Below are 17783 nucleotides of genomic sequence, written 5' to 3'. Positions count from 1 at the left end.
TGACTGGTTCAATGAAGTTGTTATGTTGTTTTTAAACATAGCTAAAACTTTATTTCTTGAGTGCTAGAAAACACTGCTGTGTGTCTGCACCCTTGCAACCTGAATTACAATTTCACATGGGGTGACCCAGTGCATCACATTTCAAGGGAAACCCGTCTCTGCTCATTTAGAGTCCTTTTAGTATCCTATAGGAGTGTCCGTGCATTCATCTTCCCAACTCTACTACAACCTTTTTGTTCTGTGGCAGGCCCATTCTTCCTCCTCCATCTCCCACCTCAACTCCCGTCTCCTTCCAAATCCCGCCCATCCATTCAAGTTTGCCACTCATTGCTTCTCATTGTCACAAAAACATTGCTCTGGTTGCTAAAACATATTTAATTATTGACGTGTTTAGTTCCTTTCAGTTTCACGATTAGGGCCAGGACTGCGCAAAAGGTTCAGACAGTTGTGTTACACATTTCAGTAATTGCTGCATTGTTTACACTTCCTCTTCAGCAGAGTCAAAGCTGGCTTTTGGTGCTGTGTGTCATCACTGGCAGACACAATAGTTCAAATGATTCTGTGCAATTTGCAATGTGCCTATTGATGCCTCCCTTTCTCTTCTGGTGAGAATTCTGTTGCAGTTTATAAATTATATATTCCCAAAGACCAGTCAAGGATGGAAGAAGCAACTTAAGAACATCACTGTTTCCTTGCCACTGCGCTAAACCACCTAACCTTATAGAGAAGCTACTTGGCAAGTGATCTTTAAAGCTGCAAGGTGGCCAACCTTGCACCCGTTCTGGACTCCCATCCATCAGCTCTTTGCATTCTGTGATAAGTAGTTTGACTGCCCTTATTGAAAATAGTATCTACCTACAGTGGGTTAATGTATCTATTGAAGAATTCTATGTAACCCAGAGGTCATACTTTTGACTGAATCTTTTACGTGCGAGAGGTGGATACAGCATATTCGATTGGCTTGCATATTAGGGACGCATGCACAATAAGGCTACATCAAATCCCAATCCATGGGGGAAAGCAATCTGTGCTGATAGACCGATTTTTGGGATGTACAGTGCTACGTTTCTTAGTGCTGTAATACGTGTGTCCTTCATCTGTTTCTTGAGTTCCTGTTAATATAAGCATTAGCGTTTGTCAGGTATTGCCGAACTGTTGCCATCTTATGGCCTGGTGACAATGACTGGTAAGCCTATCCTATGCCTACACAAAAGTCAAAACGTAGCCATTGCTGTTTAAAAATGGGCTGCAGTGACATTAAAGGCTTCCATTCCATTTGCTTTTCTATCCCCCAAACAAGGATATAAATGTTTACATTTAAAAAAAATAGGATTGTTATGGTCCAATCACTATGAAATGCAATCTAAGCAACCGTGAGTGCCAGGAGCCTGCCATACATTAGTGTCAGAGGCATGCTCTTGTATGACTTTCCTGTATCTTCTTAGTAGCTTTAACTTTTATTTGAATGACAAATTCGAATAACACATTAGCTTTTAAGGCTACAAAGCCTTCCAGGTGACGCAAATACCTTCATTAGAGGCAAGGAGCTATGTGTTTATAAAAGCAAATTGACTATTCAATTGTTGTACTCCTCCTGTCGTTCAAATGAAAAGTACCACTGCCTTTGTAACCCAGATACCTTGGTAGCGTTACTGAGCGAGGGGTGCAGATATGTTCAAAATTCTACAGAGCTAAAGAACATGTGAAGTGGCAGTGTGAATGGTTCCCGTCACAGAGCGAAACCCAGTAAGTGAGTAATAGTAATTAGTACCCGTGGGGAGGGTGGGTGGCAGCCTCTCAGCTGTAATCCCCCTGCTCCGAGCCTCCTCACGGCTGGAGGCCATCATCTTCCCCCACCGGGGAACGAGGTAAGGGTGGTCCTCCCCTCTGCCATTCCTCGTCCCCCATCCACAGAATTCCCTCACCACCCCCAACCCCACTTACCTTCTTTTCAGTCCATTTTGGGAGCGGACATGCTGGAACACTTATGTCCCCAGCGCAACTGCTCCCGATCTGCGACAGGCCATCATGGAAAGGTAGTAGGGACAACACGTAGTCCCTTCCTCCTTCTTCCTTTCCATGGCGGCCATTTTCTTGTTTACTCTTTTTTAATGGGCGCCATGGAAAGATTGAAGGGTCTATGTGTAGTACTCTCCCGTTTCCATGGTGGCCATTTTCTTTGTTGACCTTTTTCTATTTTTTATTCAACGGCCGCCATGGAAAGGGAAAACAGACTTTGTTTTCCCTTCCCCGGCGGCCATCTTTTTACATTAAATGTTTCTGTTCTGAAACGCCAGAGCATTTAGGAATAGAAAAAAATGCTTTTAGTACCCCGGTTTCATGGCCCGGGGTACTAATAGCAATAAGCCCCTTGCGGGTGGGAGGAGCATTACCACTTCAGGTAATACCCCAGGGCATTAACTAGGGCCCCGCGGCATTACCTGAAGTGGTAATGCCCCCCTGCTCAGGGGTTATTGCTTAATTAATGGTTAGCTCTAATCGGTAGTTTACTGTCGTAAGCAGTGTGAGGGGAATGGCAGGCGGTGCAGAGAATATGTTGGAAGGGGAGAGAAATAGAACTCTGAAGTGACTGACAACATGTCAGTGTTCTGTATGACGTACCAACAGTTTGACAGTTGGAGGGCTGAAGCCAACAGACTGGTCAGGTGAGAATAAGGAGGATTCATTGCCAGACGAGGGACCATTTGTAGGCGTTTCCAGCTGCAGAACTGTGCCTTTAGCAACGGAGAAGGCCCCCAAAAGAATGCAATCTGGCGATAAAGACTGGACTGCACTGTTTTGTGCTTTTAACTAGAATATGCACTGATAGTTTTGTTATGTTATGTTATAAGAGTCTATACGGCACCAATCATCACTGTCCTGGTCTGACAGTGCTGGTATCATGTCTTAGAAAATGGTGTAGTGTAGCCCTATCCAGTTAACCAGATTGTAATATGAGTAGAAAGAAGAAAGGAAAACAGGTTAAAGTGTGGGTAGGGGAGAGACGCAGGAATAGGCTATGGGCCCACAAAACTAACAAATTGGGAGGATGTGGTGCGATTGAGGAAGGGGGAATATAAGATTGTGAACGTTTTACGAAAGATCATTATTTGGCACCTGAAAATGTAGTTGCACATAAGAGAACAGAGGACCTGATTCACAGAAAGATAGGAATGACAAATGCAAAGCGATACAGAAGGGTGCCTCTGAAAACCTTTAAATGAAGGGTTACGCAATGCGCAGTAATAAGAATACATTCTTTGTTAAGCGTTTCCAAGGGGCCACCCAGATCAAATATTCCAGTATGAACTAGCTATGAATGACCTGGAAACCTTCCCAGGAATCAGAAAGTTCAAAGTTTTCAGCCTACATCCACTTTCGGCAAGGGAACATTCCAGTGTACATATGAGTCACTCACTCATGATATATATCGTGTTGCGCTGCTTTCACGTGGTACGCCTCTCCAAACCATACTCTTGCTCTGGGTGGTCCCTCCCACCGGACATCTTGTAGTTTAATGTTCTGCAAGATGGTCAATATCCCCACAGAGACCTTGACCCTTCCATTGCTGTCTCTGTGGGGCAGAGATGCATATTGCAGGAATCGGAGCGAATTAATTAGATTGCACCAAATCAAATACGGATTAGTCATCTATATTAATCACATCGGTGCTCATAGTTAAAGCTGCATTTGCGAGAACAAAAACGTAAATAGATGTTCACAAGCTGCGGTGTTTGTGAGCATTTGTGTCAAAATATATCTGGCATTTCATCTGTTATTTTGTCCTTGTCTTTTAAGCATGAGAACAGAGTCTATGGGGAGGCACAAGGATATATAATATGTAAAACATCTCTTAAGATTCATATCCTATAGTGGTTGGTACAGGGATATGGGGATGTAAAGAATGAATCTACCACTACTTAAAGACAAATAATGGACAAGCTCCGGATTTTGTGTGACTTTGTGTGTGAGTGCTAGACTAGATACATGATCAAACAGGTTGCATGTGATCAGTGTCAAAGCCAGAGGGCAAGTGCAATGGCTACTCCCATTACAATCCTCCTACACATCCTGGTGCACCCCCTACTGCTGCCTTCTAGGCCTTCTAGGCCTGGTTCTTCATTTAGTGCAAGATCAAGAGGGGTTGCAATATTGATACGTAAAAATGCCCCTATTCAAATTCTAAAAGAATACTCAGATAAAGAGGGTAGAATGATTGCTCTGCTAGTGAATATTCAAGGAGAAATAATGGCGCTGTGTAACATTTATGCACCCACAGTGGATCATGGCTCATTTAATAGACGTATTGCACAAACACTGCAAGACATGAATACGCCCAATATTTTACTAGTCTGGGATTTCAATTAAGTTCTTGACCCATTACTAGATAAAAGCAATTGTATGGTAAGGAAAAATCAGAATAACCATTTCAAATCGCTCCATTCTTTGATGGAGGAAAACAACCTGATTGATGCATGGAGATTAGAACACCCCTCATCAAGGGATTGCAGTTTTTATTCCAATGCTCATGACACGTATTCAAGATTGGACATGCTGCTGATGGCGGGTAAAGTTGCTGAGAACTACAGGACAGGGATGTTCGGAAATATGCTTTTATCTGATCATGCATCGGTAGAAATGCGTTTGAGACTACACTTTGAAATTAAAAGGACATATACGTGGAAGATGAACACTTCAATACTAAATGAGGAGGAGTTGATTGAGAAGATTATTTCAGAAGCTGATCATTTTGTAGAGGAGAGCCATAATGGAGAACTGGATGCAAAAAAAGTTTGGGAGTCATTCAAATGTACGATGAGAGGACTGCTGATAAGCTTGTCGAGCAATAGGAAAAAGAGACTGGAAATAGACACATTTGATCTGGATAAACAGATCAAAACATTAACAGAGGAAGTGGCAGGGGATCTGAAGCCTGAGAAGATTAAGGATCTATGGAACCTAAAGATGGAGCTTAACAAGAAAATGTCAGAAAGAGCAGAACAGAGTTTATATCGGATCAAATGCACATACTATGAAAAAAAGAGTGATTGATGGCTAGCTTACCGTCTAAGAAAACTAGAGGCTGGCAGAGCTATACCATCAATAGCAAAACCGCAAGTGTCAGTTGCATTTAATCCCGCAGAGATCAATGAGGTTTTTCCAGAAATATTATGAACACCTATACAGCAATGAACATTCTGTGACCGGGGACATACACAATTTTGTGTCAGATTTAGAGCTGCCTAGGTTGTCGGAGGAAGATCTAATGATTGAAGAATTAACGAAATCTATTTCCAAACTCTGTTCTCAAACTAATGAAAGACATGTTGATGTCATCGCTAAAGAACTCGACATTCTACGATTACATTAATTTAAAAAAAGAAAGGGACCATACATTACCATCGAATTATCGCCCAATCAGCCTACTGAATACAGACAGCAAAATATTATCAAAGACCTTGGCTGGAAGGTTGGAGGTTTTACTGCCAAGGTTAATGCATGAAAACTAATCTGGTTTTTATAAAGGGAAGACATGCAACTTGTAACTTGTGAAGTCTCCTACAAACAATATCACAAGCAGCAGATAATTGTGATGACATAGCAATACTATCTTTAGATGCTGAAAAGGCGTTTGATCGGGTGAAGTGGACATATTTATATGCTGTGTTGGATAGAATGGGCTTGGGCGAGGGCTTTGTATCCTGGATTAAGTTACTGTATTTCGGACCAACTTCAGATATAGCAACAAATGGTTTGAGATCTGGAAAGTTCCAGCTATGCTGGGGCACTAGGCAGGGGTATCCCTTGTCACCCCTCTTATTTGTAATTGGGATCGAGCCTCTAGCAAATGCAATTAGACAAGAAAAGGATATAAAAGGAGTGTGTTATGGAGAAGTAGAACAGAAGTTATGGCTTTATGCTGATGACTTATTACTAGGAATTCAAGATTTGGGAGGCTCTTTACCAGCTTTGATGAAGATCATTTCAGATTTTAACAAATGTTCAGGATACAAAATCAACTGGGCAAAATCAGAGATGTTACCCTTGACAGTGAACTGTGATAAACAATGGGTTACTTCACTTGGATTTGGATGGTGCACGGATAGATTAAGATATTTGGGAGTCTGGATGACCCCAAGGATAGAAGGAATGGTTCATGAAAATATGAAGGAATTAAGCATGGGCTTAAAACAGGATTTGGAAAGTTGGAAAGCTTCTGTTTTAGGACCATTGACGCCAAGGGCAATTTTGAATACTACATCAAGACCAGGAAGTAAAGTGAATCCAACAACTGTATTTCTGAGGAATTCATGGAAGGAGTTGTTGAATTTACTGGGGGAGAATGCATTTAAGAATCTGGATGCATCCATATGGTACAACCCAAAAATTAAAGAAAAAGGAAAATCTATTTTTTGGCCGGATTGGTTTTTGGGTAGAGTTAAACTGATTGGGGATCTAAGACACGATGAAACATGGGTGACCGTAAATGAAGTGAAGGACAGATGGGAAATTCAGAATTTCACTCCAACTGATTACAAGAGATTAAAAAATGCATTTGGTGAAGTAGAATCTGAGAAGGGTACAGATTTTGTAGCCATATCAACTAGTAACAGGCTGAATGAAGGAGGATTGGCGAGTCGATATTATAAACTAATTGTGTTTAGATCTAAGTGCAATGAGTGATTGATGGAGGATTGGAGTAGGAGACTGCAGTGTGACATTACGACAGAGCAATAGTTGACTATGTGTGTCATGAACTACAGAACACGCCCCTTTTGGACTTCCTGGTCCTTGTCTCAACGGGGCTTACACTCCCTTGTACTCCCAACATGGCCGTCCACTGTGAAACATGTTCCTCGCTCTACACCTTGGACGTAGCGTGTTCTACTAATAGACCACGCCTCCCGCGGCTCTGCGCATCTCAATGCTATTGCGAAGTAGCGACCTGACATGTGCTGCGTAGCTTGCGGTATTGTTTTCCTTGCTACTTTCCAACCAACCCCATTCCTAGTCCCTTTCCTTCCTTTCTTGATTCCTGGACTCGTGTCCTAGTAGCGCACTCTGTAAATTTCCCGGATTCCTGGATCTTTGCATCCCGGAACTTTGAACGCACGCTGGAGTTGGAAGAGACTCGTGCAGCCTTATTCAAGACTTGATCCGTCCGCAAGAAGGCATCGATCAAGAAATCCAGAAAAGATCGAACTCAGGTGAGAAGTTGGGAACTCCTTGACAGTTTGAGATGCCACCCGACCGAACTCGATATGGACATGGAAGCGGCATTCCAGGACCTGATGCGTGGCATGCAAGAGCTATCAACCGAGGTGCACAATCTAAAGGCGGAAAACGCTGCTCTCAAACAATTAGTTCTATCCCGTGATTCTGCCACAAAAGAAAGTGTGTTGCTGGGCGGCATAGTGGACAAATACGATGGGTCGGCAAAAACCCTTCGCGGATTCCTGGATTCATGTTTGGTCCACTTTACTTTAAGCCCTACCACTTTTCAACTCCCAGGGCTAAGGTGGGGTTCATAATTTCCCACCTTTCAGGAAACGCCTTAACCTGGGCTACGCCCTTTGTTAATTCCGGCGACGCTCTCCTAGATGACTATGATGGCTTCATACAAGCTCTTAAGACCATGTTTGACCGTACAGAGCAGGTCTATAGTGCCCAGGAACGCCTGTTAGACTTTCAGCAAGGATCCCAGGATATGCTCACCTATGTTACCCGATTCAAGCAATTAGTCAAGGAAGTTGATTGGTCCCCCGAGGCGAGTTTTACCCTTTTCAGGAGAGGACTGAATGAGGAGATTAAGAATGAGTTGGCCAGAGTGGCTCGCCCAAACTCTTTCCAGGCACTAATGGACCTTGCCATGCAAATAGATTTCCGTATCCAGAAAATGAAGGCAGAGAAGAAGAAATCCAGAGGTAATCTTCCGAAGCTGTCCTTTGAGAGTACCACCAAGATGGACACAAACCCAGGCTCAGTCTCTGAACCACAACCCATGCAGATAGGAGCCTTCCGTGGACCTATATCCCCGCAAGAAAGGATGAGAAGGATTCATACGGGGTTGTGTATGTATTGTGTCTCAGACAAACACTTGGTTAGGGAGTGTCCTCTAGCCCCTCCTCGGCGTTCGGGAAACGCCAGCTCCCAATCCTAGATGGAGCAGAGCTTCGGGAGAGAGATGTTTGCTCCACATCAATTCCATCCTTGAACTCTCCTGGAAAAAACAATTTGGTGATACTAGAGGCCTTCCTGTCGCCCTCCAAGAATAAGACCTATCCCATTCTGGCCTTGGTAGACTGCGGAGCTATGGGAATTTTCATTGATCAAGACTGGGTTGTTAGTCATCATATTCCATACGAGACACAAAGCACCATGCAGCCGGTGGAAGCAATCGACGGAAGACCCCTCACTTCAGGACCCATAAGCCTGCAGACAAAAGAGATCCAGCTTTCAATAAACCATCACCAAGAGCGGATTACATTCGACATCATTAAGTCAGCTCATTACCCCATGGTATTGGGTATGCCCTGGTTACAGAAGCACAATCCGTATATCAATTGGACAGCAGGATCACTATTCCTAGGCTCAGAGTTTTGCATGTCCCACTGTCTATTCCTGGATCCCTCTTCGACACCCCCTAAAGAACCACTAAGAGACCATCAAACACCACTCATGGTTTCCAATATCATGCAAGTCCCAGAGGCCTATCAGGGATATGCCGATGTATTTTCAACTGCCATAGTCCAGGCCTTACCCCCTCACAGACCTGAAGACTGTGCCATAGATACAGATCCCTCAGCAGTGATTCCCTTCGGCAGAATGTTCATCCTTTCCGAACCAGAGAAAAAGGCCCTCCGAGAATACCTTGATACCAACTTTGAAAACGGCACCATAAGACCCTCAAAATCTCCAGCGGGTGCTTCGTTGTTCTTTGTTCCCAAGAAGGACACCAAGGAACTCAGACCTTGCCTCAACTATCGTGGCTTAAATCAATGCACCCTCAAAGATCGGTACCCACTGCCCCTGATCTCGGATATCCTGGAAGCTGTGAGAGGCGCCGTAATATTCACAAAGTTGGATCTCCGGGGTGTCTATCATTTGATCTGTGTCCGGGAAGGAGACGAATAGAAAACAGCCTTTAGAACACCCTTTGGTCACTATGAATATTTAGTCATGCCCTTTGGACTAGCTAATGCCCCTGCAGTTTTTCAACGTTTTATGGATAGGGTGTTTTCTGACATGTTGTTCCTCTTCGTCATTGTCTATCTGGATGACATATTGATCTTTTCCAAGGATCCTCTAAAGCATGAAGAACATGTAAAGGCAGTATTACAACGACTCCGTGAACACAAACCTTTAGCCAAACCCGAAAAATGCTTGTTTCACGTTACTTCTGTTCACTACCTAGGATTCATCCTTAGCCCAGAAGGAATTGGTATGGACCCTTCAAAGGTAAAGGCCATACTGGCATGGCCCGCTCCCACGTCCGTGAAACAAGTTCAATCCTTCCTGGGGCTTGCCAACTTCTACCGGAAGTTCATTTCTACCTTTTCCGAGATCGTTCAGCCGATCGTTGCCCTCTTGAAGAAAGACACCCCCTTTATCTGGTCTACACCGCAAGATAAGGCATTCCAACGTTTAAAGACAGAGTTCACGCAAGCCCCCATCTTGGCCCAACCTGACATAAATCGGCCATTCCTAGTGGAAACGGATGCCTCTAACTACGCCATAGGAGCGGTCTTGAAGCAGGAACTTGAGGATAAACTGGAATACCCCATTGCTTACCTCTCACGAACCCTGACTCCCAGTGAGACACATTACTCCAACCTGGAAAAGGAACTGTTAGCCATCCGCCAAGCCTTCACCAAATGGCGACATCTACTTCTGGGTGCTAGATATCCAGTTCAGGTCCGCACGGACCATCGGAATCTTCAAATTCTACAGTCGTTGGAGTGCAGGAACAGTCTTCAGGCGCGTTGGGCCTACTTCTTTGCCCAGTACCAAATTCCAAATCACTCATGTTCCCGGATCACAAAACCTGATTGCTGACGCCTTATCTCAACGTCCTGACTATGTAACTACTGAAGACAGGGCCTATCCTAAGATGTTTCCCCACACGATCTTTGTAGCTCAAGTTGTCAACCTCCTGGAAGAAATTCGAGTGCAAACCCAATCCTCTGACCTCTGGAAAGATATTTGAAGGAAGAATCCATGGAACCTAAGAGTTAAGGAAGGATATTTATTCAAGGACAATGCACTGGTCATTCCTACACAGAAATGACAACAAAGAATAATAAACCTCTGTCATGATACCCTTCACTCCGGACATCGTGGCATAACAAACACCCTCTGTCTCATACAAAGACAGTTTTGGTGGCCTGGAATGAAGACCAACGTACAGCAGTACATCAAAGCTTGTACAATCTGCAGTCAAAATAAACATGATAACAAGAGATCGGCGGGTCTTCTACTGCAACCTACACTGCCAACAAGGCCATGGGAATTCATTGCTACAGACTTCCTTGTGGAATTACCACCTTCTCGAGGATTCACGACCATCATGGTTACCATAGACTTGTTCACTCATATGGCTCATTTTACACCCCTGTGTAAGCTACCATCCTCGTCCGAGCTTGCTGGAATCTTCCTGGAGCACATATTCCGTTTACATGGACTTCCTTCCAAGATCATATCTGATCGAGGACCTCAATACGTCTCTCAATTCTGGAAACATCTCTGTCGCATTTTGGGAATCCAACGTGCCCTCTCATCTGGTTATCATCCCCAAACCAACGGGACCACAGAACGTGCTAATCACACCCTGGAGCAGTATCTTCGATGTTTCGCCACCAAGGTTCAAGATGACTGGTCGCTCCTGATACCCGTGGCTGAATTCACCTACAACAATTCCGATCATTCAGCACTTAAGACCAGTCCCTTTTATTATAGCCAAGGTTTCCATCCATCGGTTCTACCCTCTGTTCTCCCTCATCCTACACCAGTACCTACTGTCGACTCCTGGATAGAAACCCTCATCAATGTACACCAGGAGGCCAAAGAAAACTTAGAGAGGGCCAGAACACAGACTAAGAGGTATGCGGATTCCAAAAGAAGACCAGGTCCTTCTTATGCAATTGGTGATCAAGTCTGGTTGTCCTCGAAATTACTACCCCGACATCTACAGCCAAACAAGTTGGACCCTCGGTACTATGACCCATTTCCCATCAAGGAAATGATCAATCCAGTTTCATACCGGATCAGACTACCAGACTCCTGGAAGAAAATTCACCCAGTATTTCACACATCCTTATTAAAACCCTACACCCAATCGTCCCAGAAATCCTGCCGACCTTCTCCTCTGCTGGTCGACAACCAATTGGAATATGAAGTATCCCGAATATGTGACTCCAGGTATGAACGGGGTCAGCTTCAATACCTGGTTGAATGGAAAGGATATCCTCCTAGTGAAAGAACCTGGGAACCACTTTCTATTCTCAAGGCCCCTAGACGGCTCAGAAGATTTCACCTTATACACCCGGGCAAACCCGGAGGAACGGGTCTTCGGAGGAGGCATGCTGTCATGAACTACAGAACACGCCCCTTTTGGACTTCCTGGTCCTTGTCTCAACGGGGCTTACACTCCCTTGTACTCCCAACATGGCCGTCCACTGTGAAACACCTTCCTCGCTCTACACCTTGGACGTAGCATGTTCTATTAATAGACCACGCCTCCCGTGGCTCTGTGCGTCTCAATGCTATTGCGAAGTAGCGAACTGACATGTGCTCCGTAGCTCGCTGTATTGTTTTCCTTGCTACTTTCAAACCAACCCCATTCCTAGTCCCTTTCCTTCCTTCCTTGCTTCCTGGACTCATGTGCTAGTAAATTTCCCGGATTCCTTGATCTTTGCATCCCGGAACTTTGAACGCACGCAGGAGTCGGAAGAGACTCGTGCAGCCTTATTCAAGATTCGATCCATCCGCAAGAAGGCATCGATCAAGAAATCCAGCAAAGATCGAACTCAGGTGAGAAGGGGGGAACTCCTTGACAATGTGTAGGAATATCTGTCTGTGCTCAATCAGTCAAGGCGAAAGGTTGCGTCAGATAAAAATAATGAATAGAGTATATTGGACACCTGAACAATTACACAAGAGAGGACTGTTGGATACGAATGAGTGTTGGGGTTGTGTCCATAGGAGTGGAACATTAGAATACATGCTGTGTGAGTGTGTGCGAGTGAGTGAGGGAGATATGTGGAATTTTTAGAAATGTGTTGGGTCAAGATCTAAATTATGATTTTAAAACCCTGATTCTAGAAGAGGAACTCTTGGAGGATTTGAGTACCTTACAACGGAAATTGTTGTTTAGGGGGGCATCAATAGCAAAGAAAAAGATACTGTTGTCACCAGAAATAGAGGTTTTGAAAGATTAAATGTTGAAATGAGCAGAAATGGAAAGAGTGATTTATGATCAAGAGCGAAAGCAAATCTTATTTAGGAAGATTTGGGGGAATTCCTGGTTATGTATTAGCCCTGAATTTTAAGTAATTTATTTAAGTGGCATGGGGGGTCGAGGAGAAAGAGAGGGGGGATTGTTAAATGTAATATTTATAGTGGGATAGTTGTAGGAATTACCTTTCATTGTTGAAGTATAGTTTATTAGTTAATGATCTTACGAATTTGAATTAAACATTGTGATTGTGATTGTAAAGAATTTAATTAAACATGAAATGTTGATATTGTTGTATATTTAAGAAAACTAAAAAAGATATTGTAGGTATTATAATATTTTTTTGCAGTGGCAATACTGGCATATATTTGGGCAGAGGCAACATGAGAAAGTATTTTACAGGGCCAAGGTGGCATATATTGTGGACGGAGGCATCATGTGATTTACAGTGCCAATGGGTACCATGATGAATATGATTTACAGTGACAATATTGGCACATATTTGGGAACATGCTTTATGAAAATGTTGTGCAGTGCTCCTGGGTACTGTTGGTGGCCTGGCATCCACCTGTTGGTTTTATTTCACATGTTACCCTACAGAGTCCCTTGTAACCTGTATGGCATTTTACCCAGTTTTCTTCTCAAAAGTTGTGCTGTTAAATGCTCAAAATGTTCTTGCGGAACCCACTGATCCCCCTATGGTAGGTCAAGTTCCCTCACTAAGCTCAGTCTCTCATAAAAATTCACAGGAAATATTATTACACCTCCATTGAAAGAAATCACCAGATGTTACCAACCTTGAATCATTTATAATGGGGTTCCATCCTCCTGATCCCCACTACTCCAGATCCAAAACCTGTCTCTGTCACTGTCTATGAGAAAAAAAGGCTGCACATGCAACATAGCCTTAAAGAGATAGAGGGATGACCATAAGCACTGATACTGGACCTTGGGTCCATGGAACAACAGTTTTCGAAACTATTTAGTACTCGTAAGTCTGATAGAACAGAACTGGATGCAACAAGAAGATATCATCCAATAAACAATGACAGAATCGACGAGACACAGGGATGACCATAGACTTGCAATTTGCTTAACCCGATAAAGACTAAGAATAGGACCACTCAATCACTGATGACAGTGACAAGCAGGGAAAGAAATCCATAAACCTGGTTATCATGACAAACTCCACAATAGACAGATAATCTCTCTCGGCAAAACAATCCACAGAACCTCTAGAATAGATATGGCCAGAGCAGCTGGCACTGGAAGTTAATCAGGAACAGGGATTTCCCACCAATACACCCAGACACTCACACATACCAATATGCTCACTCTCTCCTCTACACCAACAAACAAAAGAATGCAGCACTACCCCTCGATAAATTCCAGGCCTAGCTGCACACATAACTACACACCGACATGAACACTGGAACAGTCTTTAGAACACAGCTATACCCCACAAAAATAATCGGCTTAGCTGCATCCATAATCTCATACACAAGTGCCACCACTACCGGAATGCAGACACAAGGTTATCGAGGAGAAGGTTGATGCCTCTTCTCTAGTCCCCACCCCCTCACCACCGTCCTATTCAAATAGCAGAAAAAGAGCTACAATTGGGAACCCATGCACAAGTTTATGCGACATGTCTATACCGCGTGATTTATATGGAAGAGGATATGCACTTAGGCAGCCATTCAGAAGATACCCTCACGTTGAGACAATAGAAGGATGTTACCAGGAAGGATGTCCACTTCCAAAGTGCCAGAATGGGGCTATGGGAAATATGGATGAACTCTAAGTAAAAGTCTGACGACAACAGAATGTTGCCATAAAGAAGATATATAAACCTAAGCTGAAACGATATGGAAATACTTAAGACTGATGATGTAACTGAAGCAGAAACATGTACCTAAAGATGGAGTCATCGTGAAAATAAGAAGATGAAGTAACTTGCTGACCAATAACTTTAAATACGCTGTAACGCAAGGTAGAAAAATCATATAGACACTTGCTAAAATGAGCTATATGCATAAAGTTTAGGACGGCCATTGGAAGAAAATGGACAACGGCCCGTGTTAAAGAATCAACCCAGCTACCTCAAAATACGAGCCTAGGATTGCAAACTGAAGAACTAATGAAGAAGCTGTTTTCATGTGCAGAATAAGGGAGTACCTTGGCCTGGGATCAATGAGGCTATTTCGACAGATGGGTGCAAGGCACCAACAGAGTCGAATGAACAGACCATGTGAATAAGACATATTTCTGCTAAGATTAGAAGAGACGGGGGCATTTGCAGAGGCCAAGTGTTGGACAACTACGAAGGCAACAGCCTATGTGAGGTGGAGCGAGCAACTCTCTAAAGGCCAAAAAGGGTAATGGCATCCTGTTTAATAAAATCAAATAGCAGTAATTGAGAGGCTGAAATTGACAAAATCGTGGTCTCCTAACACGTGATGAAGAACTCAAAACAAAGGTATTAGCCTATTTGATCGTTTATAATCGATCAAATAGTACATTTGACCAAATCTGGCCAGTACCGTTCGATCGATTATAAAACATACCGAACATGTGGAGCAGGGGTTGCGGGGGTGTCCCCTGCTTCCTCAACAAGGGAGGTGGGGGACCCAAAAAAAAAAGGGGGGAAGAAAAAGGGATCCTGCGGTGTCAAATCTGACCCACGTTACAGGGACGGATCCGACGCTGCAGCGTTGCAGGGGACCGGGAGGTGAGCCAGCAGGTTTGTAGGAGGAGGAAGGTGGGGGCGGGTGCATTTGGGTTGAATGTGAAGAGGGATTGGGTTGTTTCTCCATCTGGTAATTGTTCAGATGCAGATTTATTTCAAACAGTACGCTGCGAAAAATTATCAGACGAACAAACAACCCCAAACTAAAACAAAGGCTATTCAGTAGAGCTTCGGGTTAAGATAGTGTTGTGCTCGCACTCCCTCGAATATCCCAGAACAGTGACAAGACTACAAGGTCAACTACAAACGGTAGACTTTGGCTCAGAATTGGGTCGATGACATATGATGGACTAATTGGGAAAACAGAGAACAAGTTGACGCAGCTCGAACACCTAGGTTTTGTTTTCACTCACGTGCTGCTAAACAAGCCGAAAGTCCAAGGTTGGATAGGGTTGCCAACCCATCAGAAAGCCTGCAACACTCTTTTATATACAATGTTGCAGTTATTAGTCTGCTGCCATATTCTCTGCTATAATCAGTAGGTGACGTAAGTAAAAGTAGCTCAGGGCGTGCCCTACAGACAAGGGGCAGCCAATGAGATATTAACCCTTATATTAATTCTATAAGTAGACATGTTCCCCTAATCCAATCGCTCCCGTCGATAAGTTTTATAAAATGCCACATAGGATGACGTCATAACTGACATATGTGGAAGTATATAAACTCTGTACAAGCAAGATAAAGTGTAAATATTCGAGCATCTATTTTGATAGCTATGAAATTCCCTCTGCTTTCTTTCATTGAGATTAAAGATGTATTTTACCATCTTCCTCTGGTCTGTCTGAATATTTGGTCTGAGATACTTATTGGTAATTCATTCTAGCACAAAGAAGACACTTCTAGGTGCTAGGGCACAAGGTCAACGGACTTGCTGGACACATTCTTCTGATCTCACACATCCACTGCACCATGCCTAACATTGGAATTGAGCTACACACCACATATTCCACACTGGCTGCTAACATACTGAGTACACCCAAGTGTTATTTCCTACCCTAATCTCTCCACTGACCTGGACTACGGTACCCAAGGGTGTTCAACCCATAGCGCTTTGAGATCATTCCAATGGTATATAAGGCGCTATACAAATGCACACTAACATAACATAGCATAAAGAATTATTTCCTGGACTGTCATGGTGATAAATTATGCTTTTGGTGCATTTTTCTGAAAATGGGAGATCTGTAAACGTACATGGAACAAAAGAATTGCTCATGAGAGCAGCATATGGTGGCCTTTAGATGTCCATGCAGCAATGCATTCTGACCTTACCTCCATCATCAAAAAGCCAGTATACGTCAATAGTCTTCTTTCCTTGATCGGCCTGGAAAATGGTGCTCGCCTGCTGTTCCGCTGTCAGAGCATCAGGGTCTACTGTAAGATGACATGCCAGAAACGGAATGTGAGTAGTGCTAAACGAGTATGGTAATCCAATGGCACACCTCTGATACATGGACTGGCACATCTAATAATTGCAGCATTGTAAGTGTTCCTATTGCTATGCATACTGCAGGAGAGTGAGTATGAAGAGCAAAAGTGAATAATCAATGTTGCATCCTTTCAAGGCTGGCCAACGAAAGTTTCTAGGCATTAGTTACAATATAGGTATTTTGCAGGACTCAGAAACAACTCTAAAGAAATTATGGCCTTGGCTGCTATGCAGACCATCTGAAATAAGCTATATTTTCTTTTTTTTTTAAACTTCTTTTTATTAGCATTTGTTAGACAGGCAAACAGTCGATTGAAATCAAAATACTGGTGGATGCACGGTTACGAGAAAAGAACAATATTCACATTTCTAGTTCGGGTTCGGAGGAGTCCTTCAATTTTTGCACATTGTCCTTTCTGAGGCCCCCTCCATCCACCCTCCCTCCGGGTTGATCTCACCATGCTCCGTATCAACAGCCTCATCAACAATATTCCCAACAGCTAAACCCCCTGCCCCCCAAACTGAGTTGCTTCCATATGGTGCAGATGGGCGAATTGTCTATGATAGGTTGTGGAGCCGCTGAATGTTAGTGTTCACATTGCTAGCATGTGTTCCCTTCATTGGCCCATGCCTTCTCATGCTGCTGGTGTTTTCCTCCTTCTCCTTATTTTTTTTTCCCTAGATGTATGGTTCTGTTAATTCTCTGAATCTCAGAGCACTCGTGGGGTTTTGAGTCTGATGTCGCATGAGGGCCGCTGTAGAAATGAGTTATATTTTCAATTAAAAAAATAAATAGAAAACATTAAAGAGGCGGAGACTCTGTTCCTAGCTTTTCATTCAAATCGCCCCAAGAGTGTAACTGCTCAATGTTGCAGCATGGGATCAGGAGTAGACGAATGGGCATGCATGCACAGGTCATTGTTGTAAAGGGCACGCACTGTATCTTCTTCTAAGGTTACTGGTAGAAGCTGTGATGTGTGACCCTCCACGTGTATTACCCTTTTAAGGGGATGTGTTCCTCCCACGTGCATTGGCCTTTTAGAATGGACCATGACTGTGTCATTGACCAAGCTAATAAAAGGAGCCTCTGCGGGCACGTGCAGCAGAACGGCTGCAGACTCCAACTATGGAACTCCTGTTGTCTCCGTCTC

At 43.6% G+C, this 17783-nt stretch overlaps 1 protein-coding gene and 1 long non-coding RNA gene across 2 annotated transcripts in view; one reads left to right on the top strand and one right to left on the bottom strand.

Moving 5' to 3' along the window:
- Positions 1 to 17783, bottom strand: part of SLC12A3 (solute carrier family 12 member 3) — a 480556-nt gene that overhangs the window by 88143 nt on the left and 374630 nt on the right. Inside the window, exon 21 of the mRNA XM_069640343.1 lies at positions 16476 to 16577. Coding sequence (XP_069496444.1) covers positions 16476 to 16577 — 102 coding nt within the window. The remainder of the gene's footprint in view (positions 1 to 16475; positions 16578 to 17783) is intronic.
- LOC138528580 (uncharacterized) overlaps positions 1 to 17783 on the top strand; it is a 98282-nt gene that overhangs the window by 26683 nt on the left and 53816 nt on the right. The gene's annotated exons all lie outside the window — the stretch shown is intronic.

Source organism: Ambystoma mexicanum, chromosome 1q, assembly GCF_040938575.1.
Source record: "Ambystoma mexicanum isolate Mex_15411 chromosome 1q, UKY_AmexF1_1, whole genome shotgun sequence".
In the NCBI taxonomy this organism is placed as follows: domain Eukaryota; kingdom Metazoa; phylum Chordata; class Amphibia; order Caudata; family Ambystomatidae; genus Ambystoma; species Ambystoma mexicanum.
Note: the sequence above shows the minus strand (reverse complement) of the source record. Positions and strands in the feature narration are given on the sequence as shown.